This window comes from Pempheris klunzingeri, chromosome 16, assembly GCF_042242105.1.
Source record: "Pempheris klunzingeri isolate RE-2024b chromosome 16, fPemKlu1.hap1, whole genome shotgun sequence".
NCBI classification, from domain to species: domain Eukaryota; kingdom Metazoa; phylum Chordata; class Actinopteri; order Acropomatiformes; family Pempheridae; genus Pempheris; species Pempheris klunzingeri.
Genome location: NC_092027.1, coordinates 8,763,714 through 8,783,683, shown reverse-complemented (window position 1 = coordinate 8,783,683; position 19,970 = coordinate 8,763,714). Strand labels below are relative to the sequence as shown.

General features: G+C 43.6%; 1 protein-coding gene across 2 annotated transcripts; it reads left to right on the top strand.

Annotated features, from left to right (window-relative positions):
- Positions 1 to 1,018: 1,018 nt before the first annotated feature.
- Positions 1,019 to 15,241, top strand: efna1a (ephrin-A1a). Of its 2 annotated transcripts, none has more exons than XM_070846260.1 (5): positions 1,019 to 1,344; positions 11,876 to 12,171; positions 13,167 to 13,232; positions 13,349 to 13,444; positions 13,574 to 15,241. In XM_070846260.1, exons 1-5 carry the CDS (start codon positions 1,247 to 1,249, stop codon positions 13,696 to 13,698), a joined length of 681 nt encoding a protein of 226 aa, XP_070702361.1. In that variant the 5' UTR covers positions 1,019 to 1,246; the 3' UTR covers positions 13,699 to 15,241. The 2 variants fall into 2 exon arrangements, with proteins under 2 accessions (XP_070702361.1, XP_070702360.1); XM_070846259.1 differs by having other exon boundaries at positions 13,571 to 15,241.
- Positions 15,242 to 19,970: the final 4,729 nt, after the last annotated feature.

Sequence of the window (19,970 nt, the reverse complement as noted above, 5' to 3'; positions counted from 1 at the left end):
GATGTAAAACAACTTCAGTTCTAGAAATCACTCTGCAAACACACCAAATGTTGCCCAAACAGTCCTCAAGTGAGGGTGGTGCACTTCAATGATAGATAAGAGCTCAGGAGAACACATTTGACATTGGACAAATTCAGTGGAACAACTGTACAGTGTAATGCAGTGGTCTTGCAAATTCACTAAACTGATGTGTTGAGGCTTGTAAAGTTCAGGTCTCACGTACAATGTGTCAAGAAGCTGTTTAATTAATTGTGTTTTGTGGTGCTTTTGCATTAGATTGCGCTTTATTGTTAGGTGTTCATGTTTTTATCTCTCCAGTAGGAGTCCAGTGGAGAAACATTAAAGATATACTCAAGGAATAAATGATGAATGATTTCTCTTTTGTAATACTTGATTATTATGTTATGATAATATTGATGACTTCTTATTTAGTAGTTATTCTTCATATTTTTTCTATCTTCTTTCTTTGTTTTATGTTTTATTTATATATTTGTTGAGGTGAGAGAGAAACGGTATTTCGATTCGTCTGTTTGTCCTCGAACATACAGGAAAATTGACAATAAAAATCCTTTGAATCCGTATTTTATGGTCCATATCTCAGAGCATGATCTGCTTACCTTTCTACAGATGTTTGAAATTCATATGTTTTGAAAGTATAGGGTACTTAGAACTGCAAGCACACAATAAAAATCTGAAGAAAAACACAATGACGCATGATAAGGTTACTGTAAACACACATTCAAAAAGTTAATATGATTTAGAGACATGGAAATTCCAGGGAAATCTTTTTAAATGTTGTGTAGTTGGTCTCTCCAGGCATAGTGTACATACTGGAGTTGTAATTATGTGTACAGCACGTAAATATACAGTCTTTACAGAGAAACCTGCGGGTCTCGCGTCTCTCGGACAGCTCTCTGATTGGCCACCCCTGGGACGGAAGGCGGAGCTCGCGGCTGTGGGCGTTTCACAAAACCAGCCTCCACGCAGCTCCGAATTTCATTCACTACGGATTTGTCGTGTTAACCCGACCTCTCTACGGTTTTTATTCCTGAGCGAACCTGCCTGCTTCTTTCCTTCTACATCCACTGTATGCGTCAAGTGTTTTTACGCGCGCAGTCTCCAGGTGCGCGGACGAAATCTTCTCGGTAAACTTTTAATTTTTCTTTCTTTTTTTTTTTTCTTTTTGCACAACCTACCTGAGTTGTGTTTCCCCCACCCCCCCTGCACGCCTCCACTCCTCTCCACCATGGATTTGGTTTGGATTGTGGGCTTCGTTGTGAGCGTCTGCGCCTGGTTTGCCTCAGCGGAGCGGCACAGCGTCTACTGGAACAGCACGAACCCAAAGTAAACACCTCTTTTAATTTGTGTTTTCATTTGTATGTGTGCGGCGTTCGTGAGCCCACCCGTGCGCTCACTTCTTAAATGATCAGAAATGTCAACAAAAAACACGACTGTTTGGCTTCTTAAATATAAATGAACTTTTATGGCCATTCTTGATCCATATTCAGATGCGTACGAGTAGTTGCAACTCATGCATATTCAGCGATGTGGCTGTGATGAATTTGTGATGGGAGCGCCTGGCTTCTGTTGTCATGATAATGCAAGACAGTTGGGAGTCTCTCTCTCTCTCTCTCTCTCTCTCTCTCTCTCTCTCTCTCCTCTCTCTCCTTCCTTCCCCTCCCTACGCTTTTTAGGTTGGAAGCTGTTATTGTGGTTCTGTTTACCTGTGATACTTTGTCTAACCTGTTCAGATTTAATCCGTTTCGCAATCCGTGCACACCTGCGGGATTAGTTACATCAGATTATGTCATCTATTTACCTTTTGAGAACTGACAGTGAGCTTGTTTAATAGCTCCGAGGGAAGGTGGCTCCTTTTTCTGTCTGTTTCATGGACAGAAATCCAAAGATAAGTTTACATTTTTCTGTTGAGCTCTGTTTTTCATTTCAGGACATGGTCCGCTGTGATCTATGAATACAAATCTCACTATTTGGACTCACATATGTCTTTTTTTTTTTTTTTTAATATCTGTCTGAGTTTACTCATTTACAGGAGTGCATCAATAATTGTGCAGTGTAGTACTACTTTGATAACAGTGTGAAAAGTCAATAACTTTGTCCTCTCCTCTCTTCATTCATGAGCTGAAGTCCTGTACTTTTTTTTGTGTTGGTTTTACAGGCCTGACTCACTACACAGCAAGTTGAAAAATCTGTTGCAATATCCTCCCCATCTGACAGAGAGTCCTAACCTTTGTGTAGAGTGGGAGGTTGCGGTATCTTTTAAATCAAGAGTTATCACATGGGGTTTAGGTGGCTGTCAGGGAGACATAGGGGTGTTCATATTTCAGGTGGTAAGACGAGTAATAATGGTGCATGACAGAGACAGAGGAGGTAACTTGAGGCCTGCCCAGTAGGTCACGCTGTAGGAGAGAGATGGATTGCTCAGGGAGGAGAAATTGGAGCTCAAATTGTCGGGGTTAGGGGCCACTCGGAATAAGTGGGGGTCAATTAGAATTATGGTTGATGATGGCTGGGGTGAAATGGCTCGGGGTTCCAGGAGGGTTAAGTTCGCACACCACAAACGAACTTCTACACGCACCCACATATGAACACACCCTCTCGGACGGGCAAGCACAAACACAAACTCCCAGCAGGCAATCACAAATCAGGACACTCAATCACACCAAGTGACGCCATCTGAATCAATCAGCGTTGGGCTTGAACTCTCTGGTCTCGTCCAGATATTCAAATGTCCCCCCTCCCTCCCACACACACACACACACAAACTTACATTCAACCTAGTTTCCCTCCTGATCTCCCTAGTGGTTGAAACTACAGCACTGACTTCTCAGAAAGGCCGTAATTATAGCGACAAAGCCTTTCACCGAGGATCAGAATGAAGCCCAATCCCAGATGGAAAGGCGTTTTGTTGTGTCCTTACTGTGAACGACAGTGATCATTCCTGTGTATATATACTGGTAATCCATCCTGTTGCAGTTGCTATTTTTTCCGGATGACTGTGCTAAATCTCTCCCTTTGGCTACTCATAATCCTGTATTTGCAGAAAGAGCACAGAGTTTCTGAGATTTCTTCATTTGCTACTTTTCATCATTCCCAGCAGTCAGCTCTCCCCTTTGACCTCTTACCCAATACAACGTGTCAGCGTCCATCTTTTCTTTTCTTTCGTGAAATGTGTTTTACCCTCTTTAGGCCTCAGTTCATTGTTCCATCCCGTTGGTCAGCAAGCTGCCATTAATCAAATTGATCTCAGATTGATCACTTTGGAACACGCTCATTTCCTTTTTACTCAGTGTTTGTTGAGGGATTTAGCAACACACACTCATACATATACATGCACAGTTGCTCCCCACTGACTTGTGCATGCGTGTGAACACGCCTTGGGGCCTCCTGACTTCCAAAGCTGTATCTGCCTGTACTTTAACGACTACTTTGTTTCAGCGTGAGCGAAATCTGTTCAAGCGAGCCTGTGTTTCAGCACTTTCTGACCCTTTTTGTCTTGGTGTATTTGTAACCTTTGTGTCTGATTAGCAACAGCTTAATCACCAGCACTGGTTGATTCCCAGAAAGCGGCTCACCAGTGTGCCCAGTCAGTTTGGATCCCGTCATGCCAGTGTGTGTACGTGTCTTCTGTGAAGGGAGTGTCTGCGCTGAGGCCCGTGTATATGTGCGAGCGCTCACACGTGCAACCAGATTCGAGTGACTCACACCCTCTCATACACATTAACCCAGTCGTCCACACACTCACACACACACACACATGTGCCACACAGTTGTGATTGATGTTAACATCGTCCCAGGAGCCCTCTGGACTCTACAACTCCAATGTGAGGCAACAATCCGCTCATTCACTGCCTCTTCCTCCTGTTCCCCCTTTTCCCTGCTGACAGAGACCACCACCTCCACCTCCCACACCTCCTCCTCCTCTGCTTTGTACCTGTCTCTCCCTCTCTCCAGCACCTCCCTCCCCCTCTTCTTGGCCAGGTTCCCTTTTCAACTTGGTTCTGTGGTCTCCAGTTCTGTGAGTCTGTTAACTGTTTCATGGCCCCCTCGCACACATCTGCTTGATGCAGTGTTTATTTTAACATCATCATCATCACCGTCTCCGTTATGATAACATACACACTTTTGGGCTAATCTGTTCTAACTCCGAAGTCTTTGTTTTTGCAATGCCTTTCTAATGAGCTCTTTTGATTATGGGAAAACTGCAAAATAAGATTGTTTTAGTTTACCATTGCTGACACAGTGGTTTAATTTAACTCAAATGAGGGAGTTATTTATGGTATGTTTCACCCACATGAAGGATTTTTTTGGTATTTATCCGGTCAATATGGGTGTTTTTGTGATGCCTCCCATACAAATTGGGGAATGGTCTTTACGGTGAGCTACAGAAAGAGAATAGTAACTGGTGTGACTGATTGGGGGTCAGAGTTCACTATGTGATGAAGTGGCACAGCCTCTATCAGTCTGTCAGTCATTCTGTCACGGCGGTGGTCCCTGAATACTGGCTGCCACTCAGGCCAGCCCCTCTTCACACGTCCGTGGCTGTGCCTCTGGGAAACTCTCATTCGTCCCCCTCCTGTCTTTTCGGTCCCCTTCGCTCCTTCACCAGCTTTTATCTCAACTTTACAAGCTGCCCCTTTTCAGTCTATTATTTCCTCAACTCCAACTCTGGCTCTCCGAGAAGGGGGAAGGAGGGAAGCATGCTAAGAGGTGTGGAATTTTTTTATCGTTCTTGGCACCCATGGCAATCCGTCACAAGGCACTTTGCCCTTTCCTTCATGCTTTTTTCCCCCTCGGCTCTCTCCCTTAGAGCTTCCTTCTTCTACCTTCCTATGAAAAGCCACTCTAGTCTTCACAGCAAACCTGTTCTCTTCTTTTCCCCCACCTCTTCCTGGTCTTTTCTCTTGTCTCTCCATGCATGCTTCACCCTTGTCTGCCTTGTCTTGCTGAAGCAGTAGAGAAGTGGTAGAGACAGTCTGAGAACTCAAATTAATGAACAGGAATTAAGAAAAAGAAAAACAAAGGTATACGTGTAGGAGCGGGTCTGTTTGTCTTTCATGCGTGTACGTGCCTACGTGTTTGAGAGATGAAACCTAAGATTTGGTAGTCACATATGCGGGTGTGATTAGATGGTCATAATAGATAAAGAATTTCTGTGATTTTCCAAGTAATCTTAACTGAAGCTACTTTCCTAGAAAAACATCCAGGTTTCCCACTTCACTTTCTAATCCAGCCTTCGCTCTAAACCCCCCCGCCCCCCCGACTGGCTCTCTCTTCAGTAAATTCCAATAAAGTCCATCACCATCTTTATCTCGCATCGTCTGTCCCCTCCCACCACCCTTAATCTGGCCTTGTAATCTGTCTGGTGAATTCAATCTGGGGAAAATACACTCAGAGATTGTCGAGCGGGTGTAATCGCCTCTTATAGGTTCAATGATCATTGTGCGTTGATGCCTGTCTTTACAGTTTATAACTGTCTGTAAGGAGACTTTACCTCTCCAAAGACTGATTTTCTTTCCGTTCAATATTCCCACTTGTTGTTGCGGTGTTGGAGGAAGGAGGGCTTGTTTTATTGACTGCACTAGATACAGAATCAGGCCAAAGGTTTTAACTTCCCGCAGGCGTACTGTCGGCGTAACCAAAGTCTGTTCGCTGTCTGCTGCGTGTTTCCCTGTGAAGTGCTGCACTTCCTGGCTACGTCTTTTCCCGGGAAAACAGCGTATCCTGTCTGCACAATAAACAATACAGTTCTCACACACCAACACACGCAAGACTGTAAAAATCTGGACTCAGGAGTTGATTGAAGTTCCCAGGCTCGTATGAGGAACGACTACATTTAAACTGTGAGAATAAGTAGATTAGCAGCGATTAATAGTGATTAATTGTTTTTTATTATGAGGGATGTTCTCAACTGCTCATCCTTGAGGATGATTTGGGATCCGCCTTCCCGCCTGCCCTGCTGTCAAATCTCTCTCTGTCTCTATTTAGGATTCTCCTCTGATCAGTGTCGACCCCGTCACCCCCACCAGTGCCCCCCCCCTGCCCATCCTTGTGCCTCTTCCTTATCTTCGCACCAGACTTCCCCTGCTCCTTCCCACTGCTTTACAACTGTTCAATCCCACACAAAAATCACAGAGGAAGAAAATCTCCATTAGTACACAGATTTATGATTATGCTACAAAGTGGAGCCTGTGCTTTCTTTCCCATGGTGTGAGGCAGAGATACAAAGTGTGTGCGTGTGTCCTCCAGACTTGTTTGTCAACTCTTTGTGACATTCAGTGTGGCAACTGTGCGTGTGTGTTTGGATGAGGAAGAATTAGCCAGCGAGAGTCAGATAGTATCTCTGAAAATGAACCATTGTGTTTGTTTTGTTGTGTAAATAGAGGCATTGTGTAACTTTAGTTTTTCTCTTTGCTTTTTTTTTGTCCTGTTTGTTGAATGTCTGGGCTTAGTGTGTACACGTTCCCACAGCAAATACTGCCACCCCCTACAGGCCAGTTATATTATTGCTATTATTACTACCTGGTGTCTGTAAGCAAGAACTTCTTCTACTGCACAACTACTACTACTGCTTTTAAAAATATCTATTTAATATCTCTGGCTTATACTCGCATATTGCAAAATCCCCATGGAATTCATTAAGCTACAAGCTCACGCTGTGTCTGCAGGAAAAAAAACACTGCATGAAAGTTTTTGCCTTGTGGAAATCAATCTAGCGAAATCAATTTTCTTGTACAGATATTTGCCCTGTGCGAAATGTGATGTCAGTGGTGACCTTTCTATTCTGGCCCTTATAAGATACAAACGGCTCATGGGACCTTGTGAGACAGTTGGAAAGAGCATATGTATTCATCTAAGCCTCCTTAGTGCAGTGGAATCAGCCAATTATTTCTCTGCTGGATTTAAAGCTTTGTCGCTTTGCTGGTGGCAAAAGGAGCTCGGCTATTTCAGCCAGGAACGCTGGCAGAATGACCAATGATCCGGAGAGACAAAGGTTGAATGACAGAGAGGAGAAAGCTGATTGAGATGGATGACAAAAAGTCACCCGGTGCAAGGAATGAAGGCTGGAATATTATGTTAAAAGGGGGAAGCCAAAAGACTTGAGCCATATTTGTTTCTATGACAACCCAAGCATACCCACGCCGCATTGTGCGTGGCTCTGCAAACGATGGGTCAAAAAGTTGCATATTTGGAATACCACCGGGACAGGTTGTGATTGGTTCAGCAAGTCTCGGGTGGGGGAGGGCCAGGGTTGACATGAGGATCTGGTTTGCTTATTGAGCGATGAAAGACGGACAGAGAGTGGGAGGGGGTGGCCGACAGTGATGGATGAATAGATAGACAGATGAAACAAAAAGTGTTTGAGCAAAAACGTTAAACAGTCCATCTTAACTAAGCTCATGATGTACCCCAGAAAGGTTTCACCTCTCTCTGATGTGTCACCGCCCTCGTGGAGTCATGTAGCTTTCACAGATATATCCTAGAATTTATTGCTCCCCTGTCTTGTACTATTCTGTTAACACCTCTCACTTTCCCCTCTGCAGCAGTGGACACACTTATACACACACACACTCATAGTTGGTGTGTCTCTTTTTGAACTCTAAAACGCCAGTGTAAAGGGGTAATACCCCTTCTCTGTGAGAACAATAGGGATGGGGGAAAAAAAAGCTCCACCCTGCCTGTCTCACCCCTTACTCTGTCCCCAGGCCTCAGCCCCTGCTCTGGGGCCTCGCTGTCCACTCTAAGCCCCTGTATTAAGCAGGGTCTGGTGCTGATGAATAGACCCGAGCTCTGCCTCTGCTCCACCCAATAATCCAGGCTTGGACGAGCCGATTAGGTGGTCCTCACATTCCGGCTCACTCAACTGTGACGTAGGTCAGTCACCTTTTTGGTCACATTAATGGCGTGTGTAACTCTCTAGAGGAAAATAATAATGTTTATGTAGTTAGGGTGCATGTTCAGGCTTTTGAAAGGCAGCAGAGGTTGGGCAGAGCTCCTGTTTTTAGATGTAGTGGTCATAAATGTGCAGTTTGTCCTACAATGGTCTTTACAGAGCATGAAAGTAGAGCTGAATCAATCTTCAAAGACAGTGATTCCTGTCACAGCACCAGTGTAGAATTTAAAATGCACAAGGCCCCCTCTTGCTGGCTGTTTGTGTATAAAATTCGCCGGAGCTGACTTGGCGATTGTCTGACCTTTGATCCACATTGTGGCCCCTTTGCCTCACAGGTCCAGCATTCCACAGGGCGATAGAGTGCAGAGATGAGAGGGTGATGGATGGATGAAAGGAGGGGTAGAGGTGGAGAAGAAAGCAAAATGCTGGCCAGAGAGATTAAAGAAGAGAGATTAGACTCCTGCTCCTGAAGAGGCTCCAATAAATCAGGAATTCCATCTTAGGAGAGGGAGGAAGAGTGGCCGGGAACAGTCTGTAGTCTATTTTTCACCAGGTTGTGCGCTCGTTTACACACATCTGACCGCTTGACATTCCCTCACTGCAATCATTGGTGCTCATTATCTGTATTTATTATCTGCCTTATCACAACTGAAACACACTCCCAGATTCCTCAGAGCTCTACAGACGCAACACACACACACACACACACACTAACACAAACACAAACAATCACACATTTAAATGTCTCCGACTGAGACAGGCACACATGCACACAATCCTCGCTGCATATCTGCCACAGCTCCACAAATCATCCTCAAGTAGCAAATACAACAACTCCTCTGCGCCGTTACTCCTGCTAAAGCTCCAAGCGTGGCTGTCATTTAAAAGAGAAAATACCGGGATAAACAATGGGAATAAATCAAGACGGTTTATTGACAGACAGAGGGGAAACACTCTGGAGGAGCAAAGGAACAGGGACACACAGACACAGACAGAAAGAAAGAGGATTTGGTCTGCTGAAGTGAAGGTGGCATGATTTGACTTTGTTAGCTAAACCTATTCACACAGAGGCCTGGGCTCTCTTTGAAGTGTGTTACTCCAATCAGTTAATTAAGCTGATGATGTGGAACGTTTAATGCCGAGGCGTTAGAGGGGAACAAAAGGCAGCAGGATAATTAAAACTATTTGCCATTAATAAAAGAGGCTAGCCAGCCTCCCCCGGTGCGTATTCAGCCACTGTTCTCTCTGCTAAGTGAGGTATTCCATCAGCACGGTCACATTTTGAATAGAGTCACTGTATGAAGCAGTGGCATTGATAAAGCAACTGTAGCACTCGCATAGATACTCTTACTGAGAGAAACATCAAAAGCCATTTCCAACTCAAGCCCTTTGACCCCCCCTGCCCACGCCTATTCATGCCCCATGTCTCCCCCTAAACTCTCAGCCTAAAGGGGCTGGGAAGTGGGGAGCGGGAGGGCATAATTACCCCCCTCTGGGGCAACTTTAATACCTCTTTTTGTGTTTTAATTGCGCCCCCCTTCGACCCCCTTTTGCTGAACACATTGGGAACATACCACGACCGGTTTGTGATCGGGGCTGGAAGTGAGGGAGGGATTGGGTGTAGGGAGTTTGTTTGTGTGTGTTTTCGGTGTTTGCTGGGGGGATGATAACTCTGTCAGGCAAAAGCAGACAACGGTGTTTGTTCAATAGTGTTATCGATTCGACTGGAATTGAAAGTGGCAGGGGGAAAAAACACTTTAGCGCCAATCTGGTAAACAGAGCGTGGCAGGCAAACTGCAGATAAGCACTAAGCTGTCTGGACCATGGCAAAATGATAATTATTGCCCACCCCCCTGAAAGTTAGCTGGAGCACACTATTATCAGCACAGTTAGATGGAAGTTTCACCAGTATACTAAAAAGGCATTTGTTTTCTATAACAGGCTTGTGTTGCTGTTGTAATGGTGTTGCCAGCTAATCTGGTCATCAGTATTGAGGGAATGCAGTCAGGCGGAGAGGGGTAAAGGGATGGGGGGGAGGGAGCCAGAGGGGGAGCAGGAGTCAGGGCCCGGTGTTTGGAGCCACTGCGTCTGTCCTTTTACCAGGGGGTACCAGGGAGACCCCTGGCAACAAACAACAACACCAGCTAACGAGCGACAGGGGCCTGTGCCTGTTCACTTTGATCGTTAGTCACACATATGGACCTTGTCACACTAACACAAACTGTCCAAATGCTAGTTGTTACATTTGGGGGGGGGGGGTTTATGAGAAAATAACAGTTTCCAAAGAAAGATCTACTTGACGAGTGAAATTCCTTCAGTGATGAGTTTTTCCCCCTGCTAAAGGTGTCCAGTTAGCACCCTGTAGGCTTTTGAGAACTCACAGCTCTTTAAGATCTCCAGATCTGATTAGTAACTTAACTCACACTGGCTGGCTGCCTCTTTTTGGGCTGTTGAAAGCCTGATGAACCATCCATGTATTCATTGCAAAAGCAACAAAACTCTATATTAAACACACATTCCCTTTGTGTGTTGTGAAAATATTTGAGAATGTCAAATTTCATCCATTCTCAGGGAACCCCATGGTGATCCAGAACAGTAGGAGACAGTAAACTGATAGGCATCGCTTGGGAGCTCAGTACTGGGGGAGGAGGTCTGTGTGTGTGTGTGTGTGTGTGTGGGGGGGGGGGGGGGGGGGGGGGGGGGGGGTTTGTGGGTGCCAACAGTAGGTAGCTACTGCTTTAGGTTGTTGATAGATGGGAATTACTGGGAAGTGTGTTTTGAGTTTATGTGTGTTGCTAGCGGGCAGCTACCGCTCCAGGCCGGTGATAGATGGCTTTGGCTGAGAAGAGAGCATTAGCTGTGAGCTGCCCCTGGAGGAGTCACTCAGTCAGGGGGAAGGGGACAAAGCAGAAATGCCTTTTAGTGATAATTCCCTGAAGATAAAACTCATTATATCTCTGAAAGTAAAGCTGGGAGGGGGAAGGAATCATGGACAGTTGAAATAAGGGAACATTATATGCTAAAATGTTATTTAACTAGTCTCTGTAATGATTTAATTGTGTTTGTGGGGACATTTGAAGCCAGCTAAAATGTTTTCTGTAAGTGCTCTTTGACCCATGTCCAAGAGGAGTGGAAGGAAGCTTAGTTTACTTAAATACCATCGTAAAGAGGGTGGAGGAGTAAAGGGAGGGAGGGATGGAAGGAGGAATGGAGGGGAGGCAGACAGTCTGACTGTCTCTCTGTATTTGTAATGAGAGGGAGTGTGGTGGGAGACGGTTACAGACCGTCACCAAACTCATGTTGTATGTGTCTGCCTGTCTCTCTGTCCCTAATGAATGGGTTAAAACATATATGACCTTTATTTTTATCCTTGTCCTTATCTTGAGCTTAGGTGTGTTTCTGCTTCTGTTTAGGCGAATTTGTCATCATGCATTCTGCCTATTTATCTGTCAGTGTGTGTGTGTGTGTGTGTGTGTGTGTGTGTGTGTGTGTGTAACGCTGCAGATGTCGATACTCATCTCCTGTCTTGACGGGCTAACTGACTGCTAATGTTTCTCTGTAAACATCATTCAACTCCTGTGGGACGTGGGATCAATGTGCACTCAGTGCTAACTCGGAACACAGCAGCGTGCAGCAGCAGCTACACCCGCCTCACATTCATCCATATTTATGCGCATGTTCTCTACAAATCATTCTTCCCCCTTATTGCGTTTTCCCTCTTCATTCCACTCCAACACACACACATCCTCACTCACTAAAACTTTCTCTTTCTCGCGCTCTCTCTTCTTCATTCCCAGGCCTCTCAGTCTTTCCTCTGATTTCCCTGTTGTACACTGGCGTGCAGCCGATCGATATATAATCACAGGTTTTGAGGCTTATATTTATTACCACTCCAATGCTATAACCACGGTTATCAGTCTCTTGCCACTTGCATAACCTTCCTCGTCTGCCTCCTCCCCGCAGGTTTCTATGGGACGACTACGCCGTGGAGGTGAAGCTCAATGACTATCTGGACATCGTCTGCCCCCATTACCCTCAGGGTGAGGTGCCGCTGCTGGATGCTGAGCGATACGTGCTCTACATGGTGGAGCGCGAGGACTACGAATCCTGCAAGCCCCAGTCGTATGACCAGATGCGCTGGGAGTGTGGCCATCCGTTTGCTCCCCACGCCCCTGAGAAGTTCTCCGAAAAGTTCCAGCGTTTTACTCCGTTCACTCTGGGAAAGGAGTTCCGTCAAGGAGAAAGCTACTATTATATCTGTAAGTGTCACTATATCTTTGTCTCAGATTTGTCACCATGTTTGACAGTTTTATTTTTTCACTGAGAGTGTACAGCCACTGTGGGGCTGTACTTTGGCAACAGCAGTGCTTTGAGGGAAATGCTACTGTCAGTATGCTTGCAATGACATTAATGTTAATGTTAACATGCTTTTCCATGCTCAACATCTTAGTTTAGCATGTTTACATGTTTACACCACAGTCTTGCACAAATTTAAATTTTGACCTGATGATGACTAGATGAAAAGTTAAGCAATCACCAGAATTCTAACAATCTATCTTGAGGGGGACACAAATGTCTGCGCCAACTTTAATAGCAATCCATCCTATAGTTGTTGAGATATTTGACTCAAAAGCACAAATCTCAGCCTCGTGGTTGTGCTAACAGTCAGTGAAGCACTAAAGTCTTTAGTTTCATGATCACCAGGACTGTCTATTTAAAATGTCATGGCAGTCTGTCTAGAAGTTATTATAGAGATATCACAGTGTAGTCATTACAGTTATACTGAGACAGACGTGTGATCATTGCCGTCCATAAAGCCCTGCTGCATTGCTAAAAATCTCTACCTTCATAAGGAAGGTAAGGCTAGAGTCAAAGTTTTGCTATATTTTTCTATTGTCCTGGTGGCCAGCTCTTTGAAGCATAACATGGACATAAACTGGGGTGTTGGCTCAGTTTTCCAATTTTCTGCAATGCTATCCCTGCTAGAATGTAACCACAAAGAGCAAGCAGTGTTGTCACCCTGACCATGGCTGTAATTAGATAAACGGCAGGACAAGACACACTTCTCTTGGTCACAGATGGCGTCCTAAAGCTTTGTCCCTGTGTCTGTCTGTTGCCAACTGTGTGTGTGTGTGTGTGTGTGTGTGTGTGTGTGTGAGCGTGCATGCATGAAGGTGAATTAAGGGGCCAGTGGAGGATAAGTGCATTAGTTAAGATATTAACGCTTGCGTTGTTTCTTCTCTCTTCCCTGCAGCCAAACCTTTGCATCATCATGGACAGGAGTGCCTCAGGCTCAGGGTGGACGTCGTAGCTGCTGATGGTGAGTTTAACTGCCCTCCTTGTTGTAAATAGAGCAGTGCAAACACATCTGATATACGTGTTAGGCTATTGCAAGATCCAAGCAGCGTAATTGATGGCATTTTTCTTTTCTTTCAGGCTCTCAAGAGGCCAGAGTGGCTAAAGGAGGCACAGGTGGGGCTACGGTTGGAGCTGGGGGTGGGGCTCACAATCCATCCAACAGACTGCCTGCAGGTATGTTGGCCAACCCTGTGTTCTCTCTAATTATCCCTGACCTTAAAACAATTCGGCTACACTCAGGATTATGTTGGGGTGTAAATATGCGGTACTAATTTGTCTTCTTTATCTCCCACCTTCAAGCAGATGACCCAGTGGTAATCCTGCCAGACGTCCAGAAGAGTGTACGGACAAACTCTGCAGTGGCAGCTACATCCCTCTCAATCCTCTCATTGCTAGTCCCATTTTCATTACTGCTATTGTTGCACTGAGAGTACATGAAAGGACTGCTGTTGGCAGACGTGTTTTTTCAGGGACTACAATGAAGACAGTCCGTGGGGATGAAACCACTGACTCAAAAAGACAGTTTTCCATGCCCAGTGCTGGCCGCAGGGAGAGACTTTTGAAGCTTGTAAAGTACAGATGGACTCGCTTGCACTACATGTGCTGAGTAACTCTGAACATTTGAGGCAAAGTACATGTGCTTTGTCTTATTTTTCAAAAGGTGACAGTATTTTTTTTTTCTCTTGGAAAGACCAAGCTCTCCTTGATTTGTATTGTTTAGGGATCTCTCCAACCTTTTTGGATGATAACCCTAGAAGAAGATATGAAGAAGCTGAAGAGGAATACAAAGTGGCCGAAGAACAATCAGGAGCAAAGACACCAACTCTGTTTGAATTATGTAGACATGCATTTAGATGGAATAAATCCACATGTAAAGGAAAAGTAATCTCTTACCTTTTGAGCCAAAGATGAGTCATCTCTCCAACTTGTACACTATTCCACCCTTGACTATTGTGTACTATTTGTTGTATTGTTATCGTAATGGTATTGAGTGACATTGATGTCCCAAGTGATTACTTTCTCTAAATGTAGCATTGACAGACACAGGGGCTGTTCTCATGACTGCCATTCCTTTGAACACTCGACCATGTGCTTATATACTGTAGCACTAATACTGCACAGTACGGACACGCCGACATATACACTCCACAACAGTGTCAAACACAGACACACACTGATGTTAGACGACATGACATAACACATGAAATCACACTACATTGAACTGTGTTACGTGTACATTCTGTGAAAATAATTTATAACATTAGCAGCTGAAAGGTTTTTACTGTATATACCATGTGCTCACGAAAAGAAATGTTTACTGTTGGCAATGAAGAGAGCTTTTTCTCTCTCATGGTAGAATTTGTGCTTGTGTGAAAGGGAAAATGTGTGAGTAAGAATATGTGCGCAAGCAGAGGGAGCGATTGATCGAAAGAGTGATGAGACAAAATATTTTTCTGCCAAAAGCAAACACTGCGATGTTGTGTGCACCACAGAGAGGCTGGACTTCTCTGTTTGTTGGATCCTGCCCCTGTATTGGTTCAACTGTCTGACGCGGAGAGCTGGTATCAGATGTTCATTACTACAGGACCCAACCCTGTGTTTCCTGGTGCTTTCCATCATGTTTTCAAGCTCAAACAAGCATATACTTATGAATACAAAGTGACGTAATCAGATATTTAGACTTTGAGAATAATTCTCACAGTTTCTGATCATTTAAAAAAAGGTAAAAGTCACCAGTTCACAGCAGACAAGACACGGCATCAATCCGAGTTGCCAAGCACATCTTCACCTGACAGGCTGGCTCGATCAACAAAGCACAACAGTGTGTATGACTACCATTGAAGTCAGTCTTTTTTTTATCTGAATTCTTGTTACCTTATTTTGTACATGTGTAAGTAAGAAAAATGTAAAATATGTACATATATATACATAGAAGATTATATAAAAGACCTGTTTGATAAATATGCTAAATGTGAAAATTTCATGTGAAATAAAAAACATATTTTTGGAAAACCAGGACAGCTTCCTTGTGATTATTTCTCGCCGTGCCTTCCTGGTATGGTATGGCAGGCGTGGCTTTAGGGATGGCAGTATGGTCTGTTCTGTCAGTTAGTGACTCCCCCTCTTTGGTCCAGGCTGAAATAACCAACCACTACTGAATGTGGACTGCTTCAACATTTTGTACATAGATTCATGGTTACCAGAGGATTAATTCTCATGACTTAAATGATCATATGACTGTTTCTCTGATGCCATCTGGTTTTGAAATGTCTCAACAACTACTGGATTTCCCTTAAATGCGGTTCAAATATTCATGTTCCCTTCTGGGTAAATTGTAGTGACTCCAATGATCCCTTAATTTTGCATCTAACACCATCATCAGGTCAAAATGCTTTGATTCATACCCAAATACCTGCAAAACTAATGACATCCCCATCAGCAGCCAGATGTACTTTGTATTTATTTAGTAAATGTTAGCATGTAAACACCCTAAAATAAGGAGCATGGTAAATATACCTTCAAACATCATGTAAATTTATGCTGTGTAACATTTCCACTGTGAGCACGTTGCCATAGTGTTGTTGCACTCTTAGTTGTTTCTTAGGTGAAGATTCAATTATCTACCCTAAAAAGAACTAACCATCCAGTCTCCCAGCATATTCCTAAATGAAAGGCTTTTCTCATGTAACTAAAGTGATTTTGGTGTTAAAAAGCTTTCAGGAAACCAAGCCTATTTCTCTTTGTGAATACAAACTAAAGGAGATAACCACAGATGAAGCCAGAAGCACAGATAATGACTCACACACACTAACATGACAGAAGCTGAATTGAATCAAGGCCAAGGTGGCCAGAGACAAAGGGAAAAAGTTAGCATAGGGAGATAAAGGAAAAACAAGGAGAGGACTGTGTTTATTATTACCATTTAGGTTGCCATTTGGCCTGAAGACTAAGTACACAGGTGTGATTCCTCTACTCTCTTTATCTCAACCTTCTGGCGAGCATTCACCCTGAGCTACGACACCCCCCTCGCAACACACACACCTCCTTCCTCCAACCATACTTTACTCGTCTGCAAGTTGCATGACAAGCCATTGTTCTCATCTCTCCTTCTCTCGTCTCTCCCTTCCCAGGGGAGCTTTACAGCCGTGACAGTAAAAACAGCTGTAGCACCAAGAACTGGTGCCACTGCCTCACAAGTCCCCAATGTTTTCAAAGGGATGGCCGTAAATTAGGACGGGCGGACAGGCCCCTTAACCGCCTGACCTCTAGTAGAGGCTCCGCTCAGTAGTAGCTCATCAACACCAGACAATTCTTTTTATTTACTCACTCGTTCGGCATACCAGCTTGAGTAAATGTGAACAGCAAGTGTGAAAACTTTAATGCTGTAGTAAATGTTAAGGGCAGTCAGGAGATAACGGGAACAAACGTGGAGCACAGAAAACAAGAACAATCTGAGGGCAATGTTTTTGAAGGCTTAAAAAGAAAAATCTATACAAAATGTTTTATACATCAGATTGTAAAGCCCAAATTCATAAATCAGACACTTTACAAGCAGTGGTAACATCATCTCTGACTATTGGGAATATGATCAAAGAAGATGGACAACGCTGATAGACATACTGTCTGGTACACTGTATATTAAATCCAGCTCCCTTTATTTATCTCATGTATTAACATTATGTTTGAGTTACAGAGCTGAGCATCCAGTTCTGAAGGTATTGCAAGAATCCTCGGTTTGTATTAAAAAAAAAACAGTGGAACAATATTTAATTGTAACGCTGTAAACAAATGTTACTGTTTGACATTGTGTTAGAGCATGTGCTTACAGAATGAACTTTCAGGCTACCTTTGTTTGTAATCCAACTGATAAACAGAGAAATCGATGTAAATCTTTTTAATCCTGCAGCAGACAGAATATTTTTTATCCAGATGGTTTGAAAAGTCTGTGAGGATGCAGGACATTCCTGCAGAACAGTGGTTAATGTTGTTAAATAAACCTCTAGGTTTTTTAGATGGAAGGCAATCTCAGTCCGTCAGTCGTCCACTTTGGTACTGACTGAAATATCCCAACAACTACTGGATGTCATTTTCCCCAGGGAATCTTTGATATTTCAACATCTACTGAATGGATAGGCAACAAATGTTTGTACAGGCGCTCATGGTCCCCAGAGGATGAATCCTAATGACTTTGCTGAGCTGATTTTTTCTCTCTAACGACGACATAAAGTTGACAATTGGATGGATTGCCATAACTTTGGTGATCCCCTGGAACTGTTGTCAAAACAAATTTTAAATTTGTCCTTTTCCTTTGCTTATGAATCAATACCTGCACAACTAATCACAGCCATTAACATGGTGAATACAGTAAACACAGCACGTGGTAAACACAAGCATGTTAGCATTGTCCTTGTGAGCATGTTAGTGTGCCAGCGTTGGCATTTAGCTGAAACCACTGCTTACTGGCTGTACACTCTTGATCAGTAAGAGTTTTCTCTAAAGAAACAAATGCTCAGCTTTGTGGCTCCAATGTAATGCCAATACTGGGACTATTATAGATGAAATATTTCCCATATAAGGCATTTATCAATTTATCAGTCGTCAGAGATTAACAGAGCGAGAGACGACCCAACCACGCGTAAAACTAAAAACTGGGAGGAAGCCATGAGGCGCAGCAAGAAAAATACACAATTCAGAGAAGGGTTTGACATGGCCAGCTGGTCCATCGCTGCATCTCTCAGGCCTCACTATCAGCAGGACACATGACGACCAGTCCCCGTCTGCCTGCTAGCGTATGTTACTACTGAGATGAGCCAGGAGTATCTACCTTACAGGACCTCTGGGAGGTTACCTAATGTTATTGTAACTATTTGTAGCATTTATAAGCTTCCACGCTGCCCTAGAATTGGAGCCCGGTGTCCTGTAAATATCAAAGCAGCTGTTTATGAGCAGCAAAAGAACAATAGGCTGACCCATGAGTGACTTTTCATCCTTATTCACATCTTTTTTTTTTATGCAGTGATGATGCACTGCATGTACGGACTAAATGTTGTTTTAATGTAGCGGCTCCTTTATTCTCTCTATTGCTTGAGTCGTGCTTTAGTGCCTGTGAAAGCTTTAGATAACAGCAGGGTCAGACGAGGCTGACGGGAAGGAAACACCTTGGTTATACAGAATAAGTCAAACCTCTGGGCCAATCGGGACACATGTTGGTCCCCTGCCATGGCCAGCGGTCGGGGTGTGGTCTCCCTTTCCCAAAAAAAGTCCTGTTACAACCTCCACTGCCATGGTCATCTGTCTTGTTCCAGCTCATGCTTTGGTTTTCCTGTCTGTGTCGCTTAGTCACTTACCCTTTTTTCTTTTTTCACATTCTCACTTCCTAATTTCTTTTGTTCTGCCACTTAAATTCATTCACTCTCTTTGCATCTATCCCCTGTTTTGATTCATCCTTACGTCGCTCTCTCATCCTGTCATTAGTGTCGTTCACCCCGTCCTGTATCAGTATCAGGTCTCCATATCGTTCAGTTCTTGGCCTCGATTGCTAACTCCATCTCTCTTTCTGTCCATTTCTAGATGGTTTTGAGGTTTTGCTGTGAAATGTGTGGGTGGGAAAAAGTCTTTTCTGTGCAGAAAAATGATAACCTATCATTTTTCAGTCTTGGTTCTCAGCCTGTAGAGATGGATTCGCTCCCAGCAGTGTCACTGAGTGTCTCTTGAAATGGCTTTTTATAGTGTCCTAAGGTCTTAGTGGGGCCATGCCGCGGGCACAACCCTGTGACCTGCCCCTCTCACTGTCTCTATACCCATTACAGTCCCCCCTGTTTTTCAGCTCCTCTCCTAATTTATCTGATGCGTCTCACCTTGTCTCTTTGGAGCAGAGCACTCTGTCCACATTTGTCATTTTTCCCAGCCTCTCTCAATGTAAAAATCCTTCTGTTGAAGAAAGACTGAGCAATTATGAAAATCATTATCCAAAACACAAAAACTTTATAAACTTTATAAAATTATAGCATTATAGCAATTATAGCAATTCTCAATTCTAAAAATAATTGAGATGTGACTTCAATGTGAAAACTGAATCTCAACATTGGTATTGCTATTTGGTATTATTTCAGGTCAGCTTAAAGTTCAAGGTGACCTTCTACAGTAAATTATATCATGTATAGTGTTAAGTTTGATTCCCACAATTATAAATGAAAGCTCACTATTGTGATAGAAAACATACATGAGCAACTATGTGTGACAAGAATAAACAATTCTCATGGTAAGCAAAAATCTTGAGTTACTAAGGCTGCATTCAGACTGACAGGCGGAGATACAGAATTACAATGCTATCATTAGAATGGATTTTTGCTTCAAGTTACTGAACTCTATCAGTTGCATCCTCTCTCGTGAATGCTGCCACACACTCACCAAACGACAGCAGTGGTGATGCTAGCCGTCTCACATTTGCTGTAAATGAAATGCATGGAGACTTAAAAAGAAAGTATTTGAGGTCATTTGTGATGGAACAGCTTTTGATCCATCTCCGTCTGCGCTTAAGATTACACTTACTTACACTTGCTATCATGTAAATGCTAAAGGGATAAGTCTGGGATGAAGCTTATGTACTGTATGTTTGAAATAAGGGATTAAAAGGGAAAGGCACAGAAATGCTTCACATACACATGCATCCTGGAAAAACGTTTGGCCTAATCTGATT